This window comes from Bison bison, unplaced genomic scaffold, assembly GCF_000754665.1.
Source record: "Bison bison bison isolate TAMUID 2011002044 unplaced genomic scaffold, Bison_UMD1.0 scf7180017864267, whole genome shotgun sequence".
Classification (NCBI taxonomy): domain Eukaryota; kingdom Metazoa; phylum Chordata; class Mammalia; order Artiodactyla; family Bovidae; genus Bison; species Bison bison.
In genome coordinates, this window is record NW_011494839.1 from 1,220,240 (window position 1) to 1,237,277 (window position 17,038).

A 17,038-nucleotide genomic window follows, 5' to 3' on the forward strand; every position below is an offset into this window, starting at 1 on the left:
TCCTTCTCAGGAACTTCCTCTAGCCAGTCTTTTATGGCCAGACCCTATGAAGATCTCGAGTTGAGCATTCTAGCTATGAGTTGGATATGTTGGCTTTTACTTATAGTAGATACCTTGATCATGTGTTCTACATATTTTTTCTCATGAACTCTTCTTCAGCAAAGTTTCAGATGAAAGAATTCTGCATGGCCTGACTTGAGGGTACATCTTTGTCTGGAGAAGTCTTGCATTTATAACTACAAAGTACCTTCTTATCAAATCTTACTGGTGTGTAGTTGTTAATTCCTACTCTTTAACCGAGGCTATTGTCCTTTGAAGGTCTAGTTTTATACTAGAAGCTTGGTTCCAGCTCTGAACTTTGGACCCCAGATCTCAGCCTGATTCCCCATGTGGTTGTGACAGATTCCCACAATTCTGATACCATCACAGCTCACGTACACACAGCTCTAAATGGCATTTTCTTCTTTATTTTAGGCTCCTGGGAATTTTGCTTTACATTTCGCTCTACTTTAGAAGGAATGGTAGCTATATTTTATTCAGCTTTTTCTAGCTATCTTGCAGCAGAAGAGTGTTAAGGTTTTCTAGCTCTCTTTATTGCTGGAAAAGTAAATCCCATGGCAAGTTGGTCATTAGCATGAAAATGTTAGTTGCTCGGTTGTGTCCAACTCTTTGTGACCCCATGGACTGTAGCCTGCCAGGCTCCTCTGTCCATGGAATTCTCTAGGCAAGAATACTTTCAGTTCAGTTGCTCAGTCATATCCAACTCTTTGCAACCCATGGACTGCAGCACGCCAGGCTTTCCTATCCATCACCAACTCCAAGAGCTTGCTCAAACTCATGTCCATCGAGTTGGTGATGCCATCCAACCATCTCATCTTCTGTCATCCCCTTCTCCTCCTGCCTTCAATCTTTCCCAGCATTAGGGTCTTTTCAAATGAGTTAGTTCTTTGCATCAGGTGGCCAAAGTATTGGAGCTTCAGCTTTAGCATCAGTCCTTCCAGTGAATATTCAGGACTGATCTCTTTTAGAATGGACTGGTTGGATCTCCTTGCTATCCAAGGGACTCTCAAGAGTCTTCTCCAACATCACAGTTCAAAAGCATCAATTCTTCAGTGCTCAGCTTTCTTTATGGTCCAACTCTCACATCCATACATGACTACTGGAATAAACATAACTTTGACTAGATGGACCTCTGTTAGCAAAGTAATGTCTCTGCTTTTTAATATTCTGTCTAGGTTGGTCAGAACTTTTCTTCAAATACTTTAGTGGGTAGCTACTTCCTTCTCCAGAGGGTTTTCCCATCCCAAGGTCAAACCCAGGTCTCCTAGCACTGGGAGCAGGGTCATTAGCATACACTGTCTAAAAACTTTTAGGATCTTGTCTTTATTCCTGGTATTCTAAAAATCCTTATATATTGATCTGAGTTCTCCTTTCTTCTCTAATCTGTCTTTATGCTCTTAATTCACCAGATGTTGGGCATATGATATATTTTCCTGTATTTTCTCTATTTTCTATCTTTTTACTATTTTGCTCTACATTCTGGGAAATTTTCTAAACTTTTTTCTAAGATTATATTGGATTATAAGTTTCTGCTCTTTTTTATTCTCTAACTGTTCCTTTTTTAAAGCATTTGCTTTCAGGGCTACGGCCCTGCCTCAGCTCACTGGACGGCTTACATCGTGGGCAGGCAAGCACCCTGCACTGATAAGCTAGAGGGAAGAGTCTGCGAGCAGCCGTGTCCTCATGGCGCCATGAGGTCCTCCAAAGGCCTGCCACCAGTATCTGCGTCCCCAGGGAGAGTCCCCATTACACTGGCCTTCAAAGCCAGACATTCTGGGGGCTCAGTTTCCTTTGCAGGAGCCCAAAGTGAGGCTCAGATCCCTTGTTCCTTGGGAAGAACTCCTGCAGTTGTGATTATCCTCCTGCTTGTGGGTCACCTACCCAGGGGTGTGGTCGTGACTATACAGCATCTCCATCCATCCTACTGTCTCACTGTGGTTCCTTCCTATACCTTTCCTTATAGAAACTCTTTCCTGCATTTCCTGTCATTTTCATTGATAGCTGCCCTATAAATTGTTGTAATTTTGCTGTGCCCTTGTGTGAAGCAGGGTCTCTTACTCCACCATGTTGGCCACCCAGGTACTTTTCAAGTAACAATAACAACAAGTAGTTAAGGGTTTTCAAGCTGTCACTATGACAGGCTCTCTGCTATGTATTTTACTTCTATTGTTCCAGTTAATGTTACAAAAAAAAAACCTGTGAGTAGGTTTTAGATTTACCTTCACAGACTGGATGAGGAAACTAAGATTCAGAAATGTTATGTGAAAGTGAAAGCCACTCAGTAGTGTCCAACTCTTTGCGACCCCATGGACTATTCAGTCCATGGAATTCTCCAGGCCAGAATACTGGAGTGGGTAGTCTTTCCCTTCTCCAGGGGATCTTCCCAACCCAGGGATTGAACCCAGATCTCCTGCATTGCAAGCGGATTCTTTACCAACTGAACTATGAGGGGAGCCCCCAGAAATGTTAAAACCTCATCCAAAGTCACACAGCCCGTGCTGCCAGCACTAGCATTCCAGCCTAGAGTCGTTGGATTCCCAAGTCCATGCTGTGAACTTTTACTTTAAAGTTCCTCCACCTCTTAAACAGATCTGGCTACGACTGGTGGTCATAGAAGGAAAGGAATGTGTGGGAACACCCACCCAGTTCCAAGGTGAGAGACTCTGCAGAGGAGCATCCTTTCCTGGAATATCAGTTGGCCATGGCAGTAAAGACCCGAGGCAGCTGGTCTGCAAACAGCCTTAGGCCATCCTGACCAGGCTGCTGATTCTAGGTTGTGGTCAGTATCCAGGGTCACCCAGCTTTTCTGCTCAGAGCCGGTTCATCACTTCATCCAGATGGGATCAGGCCCTAAGGAAATGACTGATGGTAACCTGCCCACAGTGGGCTGATTTGAACTTTGAAATACCTGCATATAGAATTCATAGGGCAAAAAGCCCTTAATGGTAAAGACCAGGATGTGAAAGCCACCAAGCAGATCCTCTTGAACACTAAGGCAGGAAACTGGAAGTTGTTTCTAGTTCTGGGATATTTGCAGAAAATCCTGGAGATACTTACCCAGTCAGTAAATGATGGTACTGGAGTTAAACACATTCTATAATACCATTCAGTAGCCCTGCATCCTTGGGAAAGGACTCTGCCTCTCTGAACCTGAGTCTTCTTGTTCATGAAATGTACAATCAACTCGTTTCCCAAGGTCTTATAGAAAAGATTAGAACTACCTATAAGGTGGGTGGCACTTTACAAAGCTCATGTGAGTATTACAGGGGTATTACTATAACTTAGACATAGGAGTCTCCCACATCTTAGTGTAGGCATCAGCCTGCCACCCAAGACTGAAATATCCATGTTACTTACCCAAGTACCTTTTCCCTAAAACATTACTGGAGAAAAGTCTGGTAATTCATTTTAGTTTACTAATACCAAAACAAAATACACTTCCTGATTTTTGCAGATTCTTTTTTGTTGGTTTGTTTTAGACCAACTGCTTTCTGGTGACGTTTCCTAGGAAGGCTTCTCCAGGTCAGGCAGTAGGGGACGTTTCTTCCATGGAATTTTCCTATGGAGAAGCTACGCTCTTCTGTGGAGTGAGGATTCTTATTTTAGCATATGCCCCAGAAAACAGCACTCACAGACTCATCACCAGAGTGGTTATTCAGATATTTCAGGTTCCTGTGGCTCTCCACCCTCTAAATACAGCACTATTTCCTCATCTCCACAGGTATTAGGTGATACACCTTAATAGCAAGATCTCTCTCTGTAATGGGTTTAGAGGCAAAGATGATTAAAGGATTAGAAAGTCTTAACATATAAAGAAAAGTGGAAGACAGAAAGGTACTTTGTCTCACAAAAGCAAGAAACCAGTCATTCCCCACTGAAGAACAGAACAAGGAAAAAAAAAAGTGTGCTTCAGTGTAGGGATTAAGAAAATGTCTGAAAATCTGGTTAAATGTGGATATGAGTTAAATCAGGATAGTGTCGACTCTCATCTTTGGGAAACATAAAAGATGTGGTTTAGATGCATCAATTGGGGACAGTCTGGTCCAGGCCTGACATATCCTTGCCCAAGGGCTGGCAGATGGATCAAATGACCTCTCAGCATCCCTCCCAGCCCCACACTTCTGTCGTCCTATGCTTGTTGGACTAGCACGTTAGCTGCATTAGACTTGCCCTTGCAAGTTAGTGGAGGAGGCAGCTGCCTGAAAGAAAACAGGTAAACTCTTTTTGTCCCCAAAATAAATGCCTCTGTTTCAGGGGGCTTCCCTGGTAGCTCAGAGGGTAAAAAATCTGCCTGCAATGCAGGAGACCTGGGTTCAGTCCCTGGGTTGGGAAGATCCCCTAGAGAAGGAAATAGCAACCTGCTCTAGTATTCTTGCCTGGAGAATTTCATGGATGGAGGAGCCTGGTGGGCTACAGTCCATGGGGTCACAAAGACACAACTGAGGGTTGCATGATCCTGCAACAGATCAAGACCAGAAATGCAGGAAGAGGGAGTCCCAAACAGAAGACATGGACATGACCTGTAAAGACAAACTGTGCCTTACTGAAAGTGCAGCTCTTGGCTTGTATAGCAATGAGGCTCTCCTCCATCCCAGCTGAGTCCAATTCAGTCTTTCAATGAATGAGCAGCTCCCACTAGGCATGGAGCACTAGACAGGGTACCACAGACTCTACTGTAAGCCAAACAGTGATCTTTTGCTTTCCGGCAAAACACTGAATGAGTGATGAACACGTGGTCAGTTACCCTGCAGGGTCTGCACTTATGCAGCAAATGATGACTGAGTTGCTAAGATGCACAAGGCATCATGCCAGGCACTTGGAATGGGTTGGTAACTAAGCAGACAAATCTGTTGCCCTCATGGAGCTTACATTCTGGGAAGAGACACACATGATGAAAGACACACGAGATTCTCTAAGAACTGTGACAAGGAGCCCTGCCCTGGCTGACAAGTACCCACCATACCTGAGAAAGGGATGTTTCTATTGGCATGTGAAAGCTGAGTATGAATCGGTGAACAAACTTGCATCATGGGAGGAGGCAGCATTAGGAGAGCACTCCATTTAAAGATACCGAATGTTGTCAAGGGACCACAGTCTGCTTTATAGTAAGATGAAGGGTCATCTATGTATTCCTCTTTCTTGCTATTATACAAATATTAGTGCAGTAAATAATTTTAAACAATATCAAAGTCATACTTAAAACTAGTTTATCTCATTTTTATCTTATGACTAATAGATTGGTATTTATTACTTGTAAATTATGATCAGATTCTATATGGATGTGATATCATTTGGACACTAAATTCAGAATCAACTGAGAATTCGACCCTGATGATGAAAGCCTTGAGTCTAATTCTAAAATGGCTTTGGTATTGCTGTAAGCCAACAAGATGATGTGTTTGACACTGTGACGTGGATCTTTCCCCACCGACATTGACTGTGAATTATAGGTTGGTTCCTGCACTACAGGTGGACCTGTGGCAGCCCGGAGGTGTCTCCCAGATATCACAGGGAACAGTTACCGATGTCCACGTTCCCCACAATGGCTCCCGAGCCCTGTTAACCTTCCTGCAGGAAGCCAACATCCAGTACAAGTAAGCGTGCTTTTTCATTGCTTAATTCATTTATACCCAATTGAACTGAATGGCAACTGTATTTAGGTTATGTGTTAAGTGCCAACAATAGGGTTTCAGGTTCTGTTTTTCATGTTGGGGAAGGCAACATGGATGTGGAACAGTTCTATTTACCAGCCATGAGCTTCTTTCTTAGTGTAATGGTGGAGGGGGAGCAATCACACTTCTCTATCATTCACCTAAGTAATCAGTGTACACATGCGAGGGTTTTACTGTGTGGGAAGAGGAGAGTAGTTTATCCACGCCTAGAAGGTGGATGTGGGCAGACAAAAGCCAGACTCTGCAGGAGCTGCATCGGATGGACAAAGGGTGAGACTTGGGACCTTGAAGGCAGAGGGGAAAATGCAAGCAAAGGCGAGAAGCAACACAGTGAGTGCAGGTCAGGGAGTAGGAAGAAAAGGTGCCTGAGAGGTAGGGCGAGGGGCCAGGTTGTGGGAAGCTGCTGTTCAGAGTTAGGAACTCAGACCTCATCTTATGGGTGACGCTGCACAATCGTAGGATGTGAGCAAGGGAGCCACGTGTAACTGGGTGGTGGGGTAGGAGGAGACCACAGCAGCAATCCAAGTGAGAGTATGAGGACTGTGAGTCAGGACCAGAGTGGTGGGATCAAAAGAGAATTCCAAAAAATATTTCAGAAGCAAAACCACCTGGACTCTACATTTATTGGGATGTAGATGGAAGAGGAAGAACTCTTGGGTGATTCCAAGTCTTCTGTCTTTGGTGACCAAGTGGATAGATTTGAATACTTTGAGTTTTTTTTACAGTATTAGTTAAGCAGTGAGTGTGAAACAGCTGGAAGATAGTCCCAATCATCAAATAAGAAACAAAATCTTCTGAGATAAGGGATGTCAGTGGTGCCCAGTGCCACAGTGATCTGCAAGAAAAGGACTGATCAGTTACCTTCAAATTTGGCAATGGAAGTTTCACTGGTAACCCTAATGGTAGGATTAGAGTGTCAGGAGCAGAAGACAGAGAAGTGAACAGGAGGTGAGAACACAGCAGCAGAGCAGACTATTCTGTGACTCTTAGAAGTTACAATAGGGAGAGGGCAGAGGTGAGGAAGATGCTAATTCAGTGACTGCCTGAGATTTGGAGTGTGGGTAGGGGGCTGAAAGTGCTGTGACCAGCAGGGAAGGAGGCAATTGATGATGAAAGACAGAATGCACAGGTGAGGGAGTAGTTTTAAACGGTAGGAAAAGTACTTTATCCTATAAGACCAAAGAGGTAAGTGTGGGTCTAGTTAAGATTGTGGAGAAGAGAGTCAACAGGTTAAAGAGATAGTAGTCGTCGTAGTAGTGGTGCTAGTGGCTCAGTCGTGTCTGACTCTTGTGACCCTGTGGACTAGCTCGCCTGGCTCCTCCGTCCACAGAATTCTCCAGGCGAGAATACTGCAGGGGTAGTCATTTCCTTCTTCAGAGGATCTTCCTCACTCGAGGATCGAACCCAGGCCTTGTGCATTGCAGGTGGATTCTTTCCATTTGAGTCACCAGGGAAACAGGGCAAGAGATCATAACTAATAGCCCAGTTTTCTGGATGAACTGAGAAGCAAAACTTATCACTTAGAATAAAGAAATGGGGGTAGGAACCAATAAAAGTGGTTGTTGCAGAGAAGAAAGATTGTAGCACTGATACAGAGTTGACGTTTTGTTGGTTAGAACCACAAAAAGCTCAAGGTGATAAGGAAGTTAAGGTTTCTAGTGAGATGCTAGCTCAAGTATTCATCTGAGGGGTCTAATCTGGATAGTCTAGATTAGAGGAGGATCTAGGAAGAATGATGGAACACTGGGGTGCATGTTATTTTTTGAATTATGGTTTCTTCAGATATATGTCCAGGTATGGGATTGCTGGACATACGGTAACTCTATTAGTTTTTTAAGGATCCTCCATATTGTTCTCCATAGCAAATGACACATACACAGTACTATAAATAAACTAGCTGACTAATTAACTAAATAAACTAGGACCTACTGTGGGGCTTCCCTGATGACTCAGTGGTAAAGAATCTGCCTACCAATGCAGGGGATGCAGGTTCAATCACTGGGTCAGGAAGATCCCATGGAAAAGGAAATGGCAACCCACTCCAGTATTCTTGCCTGGGAAGTCTCATGGACAGACGAGCCTGGAGGGCTACAGTCCATGGGGTCAAAGAAGTATTGGACATGACTTAGGTCCTTTGTTGTTGTTTAATATCTAACTGTAGAGCACAGGGCACTCTACTCAATACTCTGTAATGACCTAAATGGGAAAAGAATCTGAAAAGTGGATATATGTTTAACTGATTCACTTTGCTGTACAGCAGAAACCAACAACTTTGTAAAGTAACTATATTCCAATTAAAAAAAAATTTTTTTAATGATGGGACAGAATGGAAGAATCAGGGCCTTAAGATATTTACAGTGAAAACAGGTTTAGTGTGACTGAGGGCAACAAGTTAGAACAAAATGCATTTTGATAAAGTGTAGGCTGCTGGACATTAAGAGTTCTGGAGTAGAATACTTGTGACTGGTGACAGGATTATAGGGGGAGCAATGAAGGAGATGGCTGAAGTGGAATGGAGAGCATTGAGGCTGATGCAGTCAAGACAGAGTGAGGTTAATCACCATAAAGCCATCTCAGCAATCTTGAATTTCCTTGGCTGATGGCAAGATTAGAGGTGGGGAAAGAGAATGTATTCCTGAGACAGGAAGTAGCAGGGAGGAGCCAGGAGTTAGAGGTAAGCAACCAGGAATGACACAATGCTGAAGGGAGGATGAACTTTTCCTGGAAGTTAGAAGGTTAATGGAGCAGTACCAATGGTACCCAGGAGGATGCTGACAAAGTAGAAGAGAAAGTCACCGAAGAGTCTGTGTCCTTGAAAGAGTCCAGTTTCTGCTGGTGCAAGAATATGAGAAGAGGGAGTTCTCTAAAGAGATTGGAGAATGTAGGAATTTTATTTACAATCAAAGAGAATTCCAGAGGGCACAAAAGCAAAGGATGGGAGGAAGAGATGGAGAGAAAGTGCAAAATCTGGGGGGAGAAATGCAGGCTAGTGAATGAGTGAGATGGGAAGGAGTGACTTGCTCTTGGTTTGGAACCCTATGATTTTGGCCACAATTGTAAATGACTAACCAGGTGCTGCCAGTGGTAAAGAACCCGCCTGCCAGTGCAGGAGACACAAAAGATGCAGGTTCGATCTCTGGGTCAGGAAGATCACCTGGAGAAGGAAATGGCAACCCACTCCAGTATTCTTGCCTGGAAGATCCCATGGACAGAGGAGCCCAGCCAGCTACAGTCCATGAGGTCGCAGAGAGCCAGACATGACTGAGCACATGCAGCCTCTCAACTACTCCAACTTTTAAGCTAGTGTTTTTACTGCCAGAACTGGCACAGAGATCCCCGGTGAGGCCCAGGAAGGGTTCAAGGCTCTCTCAGTCAAGGGAGAGAGCTCTAGTCTCTGTGAAAGCCTGGCACAGAGGGTTCAATGGGGCAGTAACATCCTTCCCTGGCCCCAGAGATATTTGGCTCTCAGAGCGATAGGCACAGCTTTATGAAAGTACTGATGGGCTTTTTGCAGAAAGGTATTTTATCTGTGCCTCCATAACAGGGCAGAGTCACAGCTATGCATAAAACCATTGTTCACATTGAACACATTTTAATCACTGCTGTAGCTCTGAAGGCAGGCTTTGATTCTCTGAATGCCTAGCAGGGAAGAGCTTATTTCTATAGGTCCTCAATAAAAAACTCAAATGCCTCATTAATTATTATTTGGAAGAAAAGAATATACCAGTTATTTTAACAAGTCTCTATTTCCATTCAACATAGGTCATGTGGAACTGCTATAGAATAAAATATACCCTTTATACCACAGAGAATAGAGTTTTAAAAAATGAGAGTTTTAAACCAGTGGTCTCCTCCTGGAGAGCAATCATTTAGAATTATTCATTTTGTTGGCATGAAGATAATAATACATAGGTCAATTAAATTCCCCAGGGCTGGTAGGTATAGATCATTCTAATTGAGTTATATTATTGTAGCCTGGGATATTTTCCAAAGATTATAATTTACTCTGTACAACTATACATAATGTATAGATATACTCATCTTTATAGCAGAGATAATGTGGCCTTATGTGTCTGGCCCCTGGGTGATCAACCCCTCTTAACAACATGACCTAGGAAATGATTCCTTTTGCCACAAAAAAATTTCAATAATTTTTTAAATTGAATACCTTTAAAAAAAATGGTAATGGAATTTCAAAGTTTGACACACACTCCCTTGTCCACCCTAGAAGCTTTGGGAAGGTGATTTTGTACTAAGTGATAATATCACTTATATATAGTTCTTAATAGATCTAGAAAAAAATTTTTTGACTATTTCAAAAGGAAAACAACTCAATGAAAATATAATCATATTAAAAAAGCTTGAAACAGTACACTTTGGCATGTTCATTGACTTTTTAAGGAAGTATATGCTATACACTGGGGCTTCCCAGGTGGCACAGTGGTAAAGAATCTGCCTGCCAATGCAAGGATGCAAGAGACGTGGGTTCGATCCCTAGGTCAGGAAGATCCCCTGGAGAAGGAAATGGCAATCCACTCCAGTATTCTTGCCTGGAGAATTCCATGGACAGAGGACCCTGGAGGGCTACAGTCCATGGGGTAGCAAAGAATCAGACACAGCTGAGCACACACGTGATTAGAGTAGAAAGAGTAATCAGCCATAAGGAAACTAAGAAACTACAGCTGTTTTTTTTTAAAAAAAAAAAAAAGCCATTTGGACCCCATTTCATGGGCCTCTCGTCAATCTGCTGGTTTCCATTGGCCACTTTGACAAGAAAAATGGGGCCAGACCTGGTGTGACAGCGCGGCAGTCAGGAAGCTGTTCCCAGGCTACAACTGCTCCCACTCTTGTGACCATAATTGCCTCTCAAGTCAAGAAGCTGGTGACTGGACCCCAGAGTTCTGAGTCCAGACACCTGACAACCTCTAAACAGTCATGTTTCTGCCACCTCAACATGGTCACACCAGCAAGAGATGGCCTCTGCCCTATTCGTAACTTCCTCTCTTGGCAGGGTTCACAAATTCGTACCCAGAACCATAGCTACAATAGATGCTGTTGACCACACCCAGCACGGACACTCAGGAGCAAAGAGGATGCACGGACCAGTCATATTCTAATGCTTTCTTCCATTTTTATTTAATGTGGAAACTGAGAAGACTGAGAGCAGTCAGTTTCCAGATTAATTAGCCTAAATTACTGGTTTCCAGATTGTTAGCCTAAATTTGAGCTCAACTATGTATTAAAATCACCTTGTGAGCTTTTCATAAAGGCCTGATACCTTTACACAGAGATTCTTGTGTAAGTAGGGCTCAGTGTGGCATATTTTTTAAAAGCTCGTGGGTGATTTTTAAAGCAGCCTATCTTGAGAATCACTGGCCTAAATGAATGGATAGATAGCAGAGCTCCAAAGACCAGCTCAATTGAGGGCACCTGGAAATTTTAAAACAAGACTGAGAGCTTAAGTGTTGATTCATCAAAGAAGTTAATGCTCAACTAGATTGATTCCACAACCTCAAACTGAAAAACTTCATAATTTTCTTACTTTGGTTACAACACTAGTTAGAAAATATTACAGTAAATCTTGTATAGGAGCAATTATCAATTAGAACTATTCTGATTATTCTCTGAATGGGGATTTCATTATATTATTAACAATATGTTAAGTCATTTATCGACTGATAATGATAAAGAATTCATTCAGAAGCATGATTTTTCATACTGAAACTCCTGGGAAAATATTAGCTTTTGAAGGGGTACAATGCCAAACAAACAGATGGACCAGCATCAGAACTTCAGAAATTTTCTGGGGATGAATATGAAGAATGACCTTGTGCCTGCTCAGTCGCTTCAGTCGTGTCTGATCTTTGCAATCCCATGAACTGTAGCCCATCAGGGTCCTCTGTCCATGGGATTCTCCAGACAAGAATACTGGAGTGGGTTGCCATTTCCTTCTCCAGGGGACCTTCCAGACCCAGGGATTGAACTGGCATCTCTTGCATATCCTGCATGGGTAGGTAGGTTCTTTACCACTGAGCCACCTGGGAAGCCCACTCTTGCCTTAAGGGGAAACAAATTATCTGTGCTTGTTTATGTTTTAAAAGTCTGCCCACTTTGGAAATAATACAAAAACAGTACACTAGAGCTTCGTTTTGTAAACATTCTGTAAAGGTCTTTATACCTTTGAAAACTTGTGTGTGTTTGTGTGTCTTATGTTTTTAAATTGAAACTTCACAGAGATTCTTCTGTAGTTTGCTGGGTTTGACAAATCTATTTACTATCCACCCCCAACGTCCCCCGCTTAGTTTCCTGAAAGAGATAGAAGTATCCAGGAGAAATGGATAGATGGTACTGGTAAGGGAATCATAGCTAAAGATTGCCTGCAGTAACTGGAATTTGTTGATAGTTTATAACCATCTCAGCTGTAATCAAACTTGCATTTTTCTTGACCACCCCAGATTCGCTCACAACACAAGAAGACTGGACATTGACAAAGACGTTCATTTGGTTCTTTACGGCCACACTGGCAATACTGTAAAATTCTTTACCCATGCAAAGCTACTTTCATCTATAATTTGTTTCCTTGAGGGAAGAAAGAAAGAACTAATACAGATCATGTTCAGACTGACAATTTAAACTCCACTCATATTTTGAGCCCCAGCAAGCAGCTACCAAACAAGTTTACCAATTCTGTGCCATGCCACCTTACCTTAATTTTTGATGTTTCTGAAGTCAAACATTGAAACCAAAAGGACAGTAAGCTGATGATAAATTCCCGATTAAATGCTTTGTCCACAGTGCGTCCTCAGTAAATAACGAATGAGTAAATCAAAAGGAATGTCCTACACCCAGCATGACCCTAAGTAAATCTACTTCTTTTGTAGACCAAAAAATTGTCTTGAATTTCTTGAATAAAGTGGCTTTCATGGGTCAGCTTTGAAAGTCATTTAAAGATGCCATTATATATTGCTTTAATAGCCCTGAAACCACCAAGCAACAAGTTCTTTGGAATATAAAATAAGAAAGCAAAGTTTTTGGTTTTCTTTTTTTTTTTTAGCTACCTGTCCAGCCCAGGAAAATCAGTGAGAGGCTCTTTAACATCTTTAAGTAAATAAATGAGCACCTTGTTACTTCATGGTGCTCTAGTTGGTGGAGGTGAGTGAGCACTGGGGGAACGAGCCATATCTAGCTCGGACATCTCATCAAGGATATCAATGACTGCAGCTGGAGCTATTCCACACATTTCAGGGACCCTGGAATCCCCGACCCTCGCCACAGCCTTCAGTTCCCAAGTGCATTCGCTTTGCTTACCTGAACTTGTCTTCTCTTGGCATCCTTGATACTGTCAGGCAGTAAAAGTAGCTTTTTCTGACTCTGGTTGTTTCTTCTGTTTCCTCTTGAAGCTGGCAGCTTCTTCTTTCCCTTTTCTGAGCTCTGGGTCAAGTGTGCTAGGTAATGACATAAGGAAAGTCTTTCAGTGACAAATGGCACAGAAACATAGAAACAGCTGAAAAGGAGGCTGCGGCAAGGGAGTGGAGGAGCTTGTCTCGCTTCATTTTTCAAAATGTTGCACTAGACTTGAGTCTGTTTTGAGTTCACATTCCAAGTTCAAATTCTGGCTTTGCATCACTAGCAGAATGACAATTGGCAAGTTCTTAACCCTTTTGAGGTTTGGTGTCCCCATTTGCAAAGTGGAAATAACCATATGAGGTAGGTTTTATTAACTCAGTTGATGTATGTATTGGGATGGCCAAAAGGTTCATTCAGGTTTTTCTGTACGATGTTATGGAAAAACACGAACAAACCTTTTGACCAACCCAATAAAATACACAGCACAGTGCCTCCCACCTGGTAGATGCCCAGTAAATATAAGTGTTCCCATCATTCCATTCTTGTAGCTACTCCATCAATGGTGGTTATTATTAGTATCATTATTACTTGGGAACATCTGTTCTGTAATTTTACATTTAATATTCATTATACCATTTATTTAAGAATTGTTATTTTCTGAAAAAGAACATCTTCCCCACATTTGGTATTTTTAGAAATGTCAGTCCTGGTTTTCTTTTGACTCATTTTTATATTTTCTCCATTTAACTGTAATCATGTCTATCATTTCAAATCCAGGATCCTCATAGAAGATCTTCAGAAAGTACTGGAAAAGGGAAGCAGTTTGCCAGCCTGGAGAAGTCGAAGATCCCTCTCTGGATATAATTATGAAGTTTATCACTCCTTAGAAGAAGTATGTAATCAAAGGACTTTTTGTGGCTTTTTTTCAAGTGCCTCTTTATCATTCAGGTCTCAGGACTGGGGAGAAGCATAGGGACACAGGCAGAAGTTATGTGAAGAATACTTAAGCTCTTACAATGTCCAGGCACCTCAGTTCTCTTCCATTAAGCATTTTATATGAGAAGTATATACGAGAAGTAGCAAAAAATTTTAATTTCACGTGCTTTACCCAACCCACCCCTACAATGGCCAGGAGAAGTGCAATGGAAGAATGTGGTAATGCTGCTATATAGTCAGCCCTTGGTATCCAAAGGACATTGGGTGCAGGACCCCCTGTGGATTCCAGAATCGTGGATACTCAAGTCCCTCGTGTACAAAGGCATGGTACAGTCAGCCCTCAGTATCCACCAGTTCAGCATCCAAGGATATGGAGGGCCAACTTTAATAACAGTAATAAACACCCTAACTGGAAATCCATGGAATGTAGAGCTAGCCAGAGTTTGAGGGCAATGGTTTGGCTGAGCAGTGGAGTAAATTTTGATGTTGGCCCCATACCCTCTGCAAATTTGAGTCCCCCTAAAGCCAAACGGCATGTGTGGCTCCTCAGAGCCTGTTAGCTTGTTGTTACTTATTTTATCTGGAAAACACAGGGACCCATCCTATTGCTGCTGCTGTACATCTGGGCAACAACTAGTTATCCTTCAAATCTCAGTTTGTGCAAGAAGACAGCTGGTTCTACTCTCCCAGATGGGCCAGAACTCCCTGTCCCAGCCCCAGCATATTACCTGCACCCATAGTACATGGATGTGAGACCTAACATAATTTTTAATTATGATTAAGTACTTGATTAATGCCTTCCTCTACTAATAAGCTGCAAGGGCCCTGGGGGCTGGCCATTGCTTTCTTGTTCACCACTGTATCTCCAGTGTCAAGCAGAGACTTCCAAATAGAGGGTCGTTGACAGAATGAATAAATGAATGAGTACATACATTTTTTCATTCTTCCCCTGAATTCTGAATTGAGCAAAGGAATGCCAGTCATAGAAGTAATGAGATCCTGTTATATTCTTAAGAGAATGTTTGGTTCTCTTGATAATGACTTTTAAAATTACGTGCACATATTTTATGTTTTTAACATACATTTTAGAAGCTTGGAGTTAGCAGCAATGGAAAGGATTTAGATAACTTGATACATTAAAGTGCTATTAACATGCACTAGAAAAAGGTCAAAATTTTAAAATATATAAATATAGATAAGTACATATACCTGTGTGTGTTGAGTTACTCAGTCATACATACATATACGTAAATATATGTGTGTTCATGTGCTCATTAGACTAAACAGCGATAGAAAAAAAAGGAAAATATGAGTACTTTCCAAATTTTTTTTTAGACTCTTACAGTACTTTGCCTGGAAAATCCCATGGATGGAGGAGCCTGGTAGGCTGCAGTCCATGGGGTCACTAAGAGTCGGGCACGACTGAGCGACTTCCTTTTCACTTTCATGCATTGGAGAAGGAAATGGCAACCCACTCCAGTGTTCTTGCCTGGAGAATCCCAGGGACGGGGGAGCCTGGTAGCTGCCGTCTCTGGGATCACACAGAGTCGGACACGACTGAAGTGACTTAGCAGCAGCAGTACACATCTTGAAACAGTGGGACACTTTTTTTGTGACTTCCTTCCTCTCCTATTGGGCTTTTAAGTCAGAATTGTTACCCATCTTTCTAAATACCTTATTTATCTACCTCAAATATACCTTTTCCTGCTGACAGATAAATGTGTGTGAATGGATCAGTGTCAGTATATTGCTATTACTGGGGAAATTATTCATGGTATACCCTCTGATGTGTGGCTGGATAGACTAAATCTTAAATGCAAAAGATAATGCCTTTTTCTTAGCATCTTCTGTTCAGTGGTAAATTACAATGTATAGGACTTAAACATTTTCCAATAGTTGGGATGGTTTTTCTGAAGCTTACTTCTTTCTTTTCCTCTTAAACACTTGGAGATGAAAGAAATAAATTTTTATTTTTAAACAGAATCCAGAATACATTGATTAACTTTCTGTAAAATTTTGCCATTAAGATGTTAATGACAAATAGTAGTAGAAAGGTATGCTTTAAAAAGGGAACAATATGAAGACAAAGCAGCTATATATGAGAGCAGAAAATAAAGTGTAATTTTTAGTATCCTGAAGAAAATTAAGACTACAAAATTGGCTTTTCATTAAATTTTATACTCCATACATGCTTTTTGAGTTCCAAGACCTATTGTCTTTCTGTTACCTTTTGTTTATTAAAAGCTCCATAATTGTGTGAGTCTAATATGGTTTTTAATTTATTTGCTTTTAGATTCAAAATTGGATGCATCATTTGAATAAAACACATTCAGGTCTCATTCACATGTTCTCTATTGGAAAATCGTATGAGGGAAGATCTCTTTATGTTTTAAAGGTAAAAAAAATAAGAAATTAGCAACTGAATATTTACTATTCATCTTTTTCAGCTTTGACTTATAAGGAAAAGAAGCAAAATGATATTTCATAGTGTCTCATATTTAACATCATCTGGTAATTTAAGACTGGTGGCTTAGATAGTAAAGAATCTGCCTACAAACAAGAGACCCGGGTTTGATCCCTGGGTGCAGAAGATACCCTGGAGAAGGGAATGGCAACTCATTCCAGTATCCAGGCTGGATAATACCACAGACAGAGGAGCCTGGTGGGCTGTCAGTCCATGGGGTTATAAGGTGTCAGGCATGACTGAGTGACTAACACTTTCACTTTTTTTCCACTAATTTAAGAAAAAATATTTTTTCCCTTAAGTTTTTGAGCCATATTTAATTTTTGCCATTTAAGTATTCCAAAGAATACTATTTCTAACTTATTCAGAGTGACTGATGAACTTCAAAAATAATGACCTTCAAAATTATTTGTGGGCTGGTGCTGCTTACAATGAACAGAAGCAAAACTATATAAATGTGTCAGAAGGTGTGCGTCACTCCCAGCCCTTGAGCCTGCATTCTCTTCCAGCTACTCACCTATAGCTCTCCATTCCTTCTCAGCCAAACATCTTAAAAGAT

The 17,038-nt window shown here is 41.6% G+C and overlaps 1 protein-coding gene across 1 annotated transcript in view; it reads left to right on the forward strand.

The window, feature by feature from the left end:
* Positions 1 to 17,038, forward strand: part of CPA6 (carboxypeptidase A6) — a 300,483-nt gene that overhangs the window by 201,077 nt on the left and 82,368 nt on the right. The window contains exons 3-5 of the mRNA XM_010848449.1: positions 5,530 to 5,654; positions 13,857 to 13,971; positions 16,309 to 16,410. Coding sequence (XP_010846751.1) covers positions 5,530 to 5,654; positions 13,857 to 13,971; positions 16,309 to 16,410 — 342 coding nt within the window. The remainder of the gene's footprint in view (positions 1 to 5,529; positions 5,655 to 13,856; positions 13,972 to 16,308; positions 16,411 to 17,038) is intronic.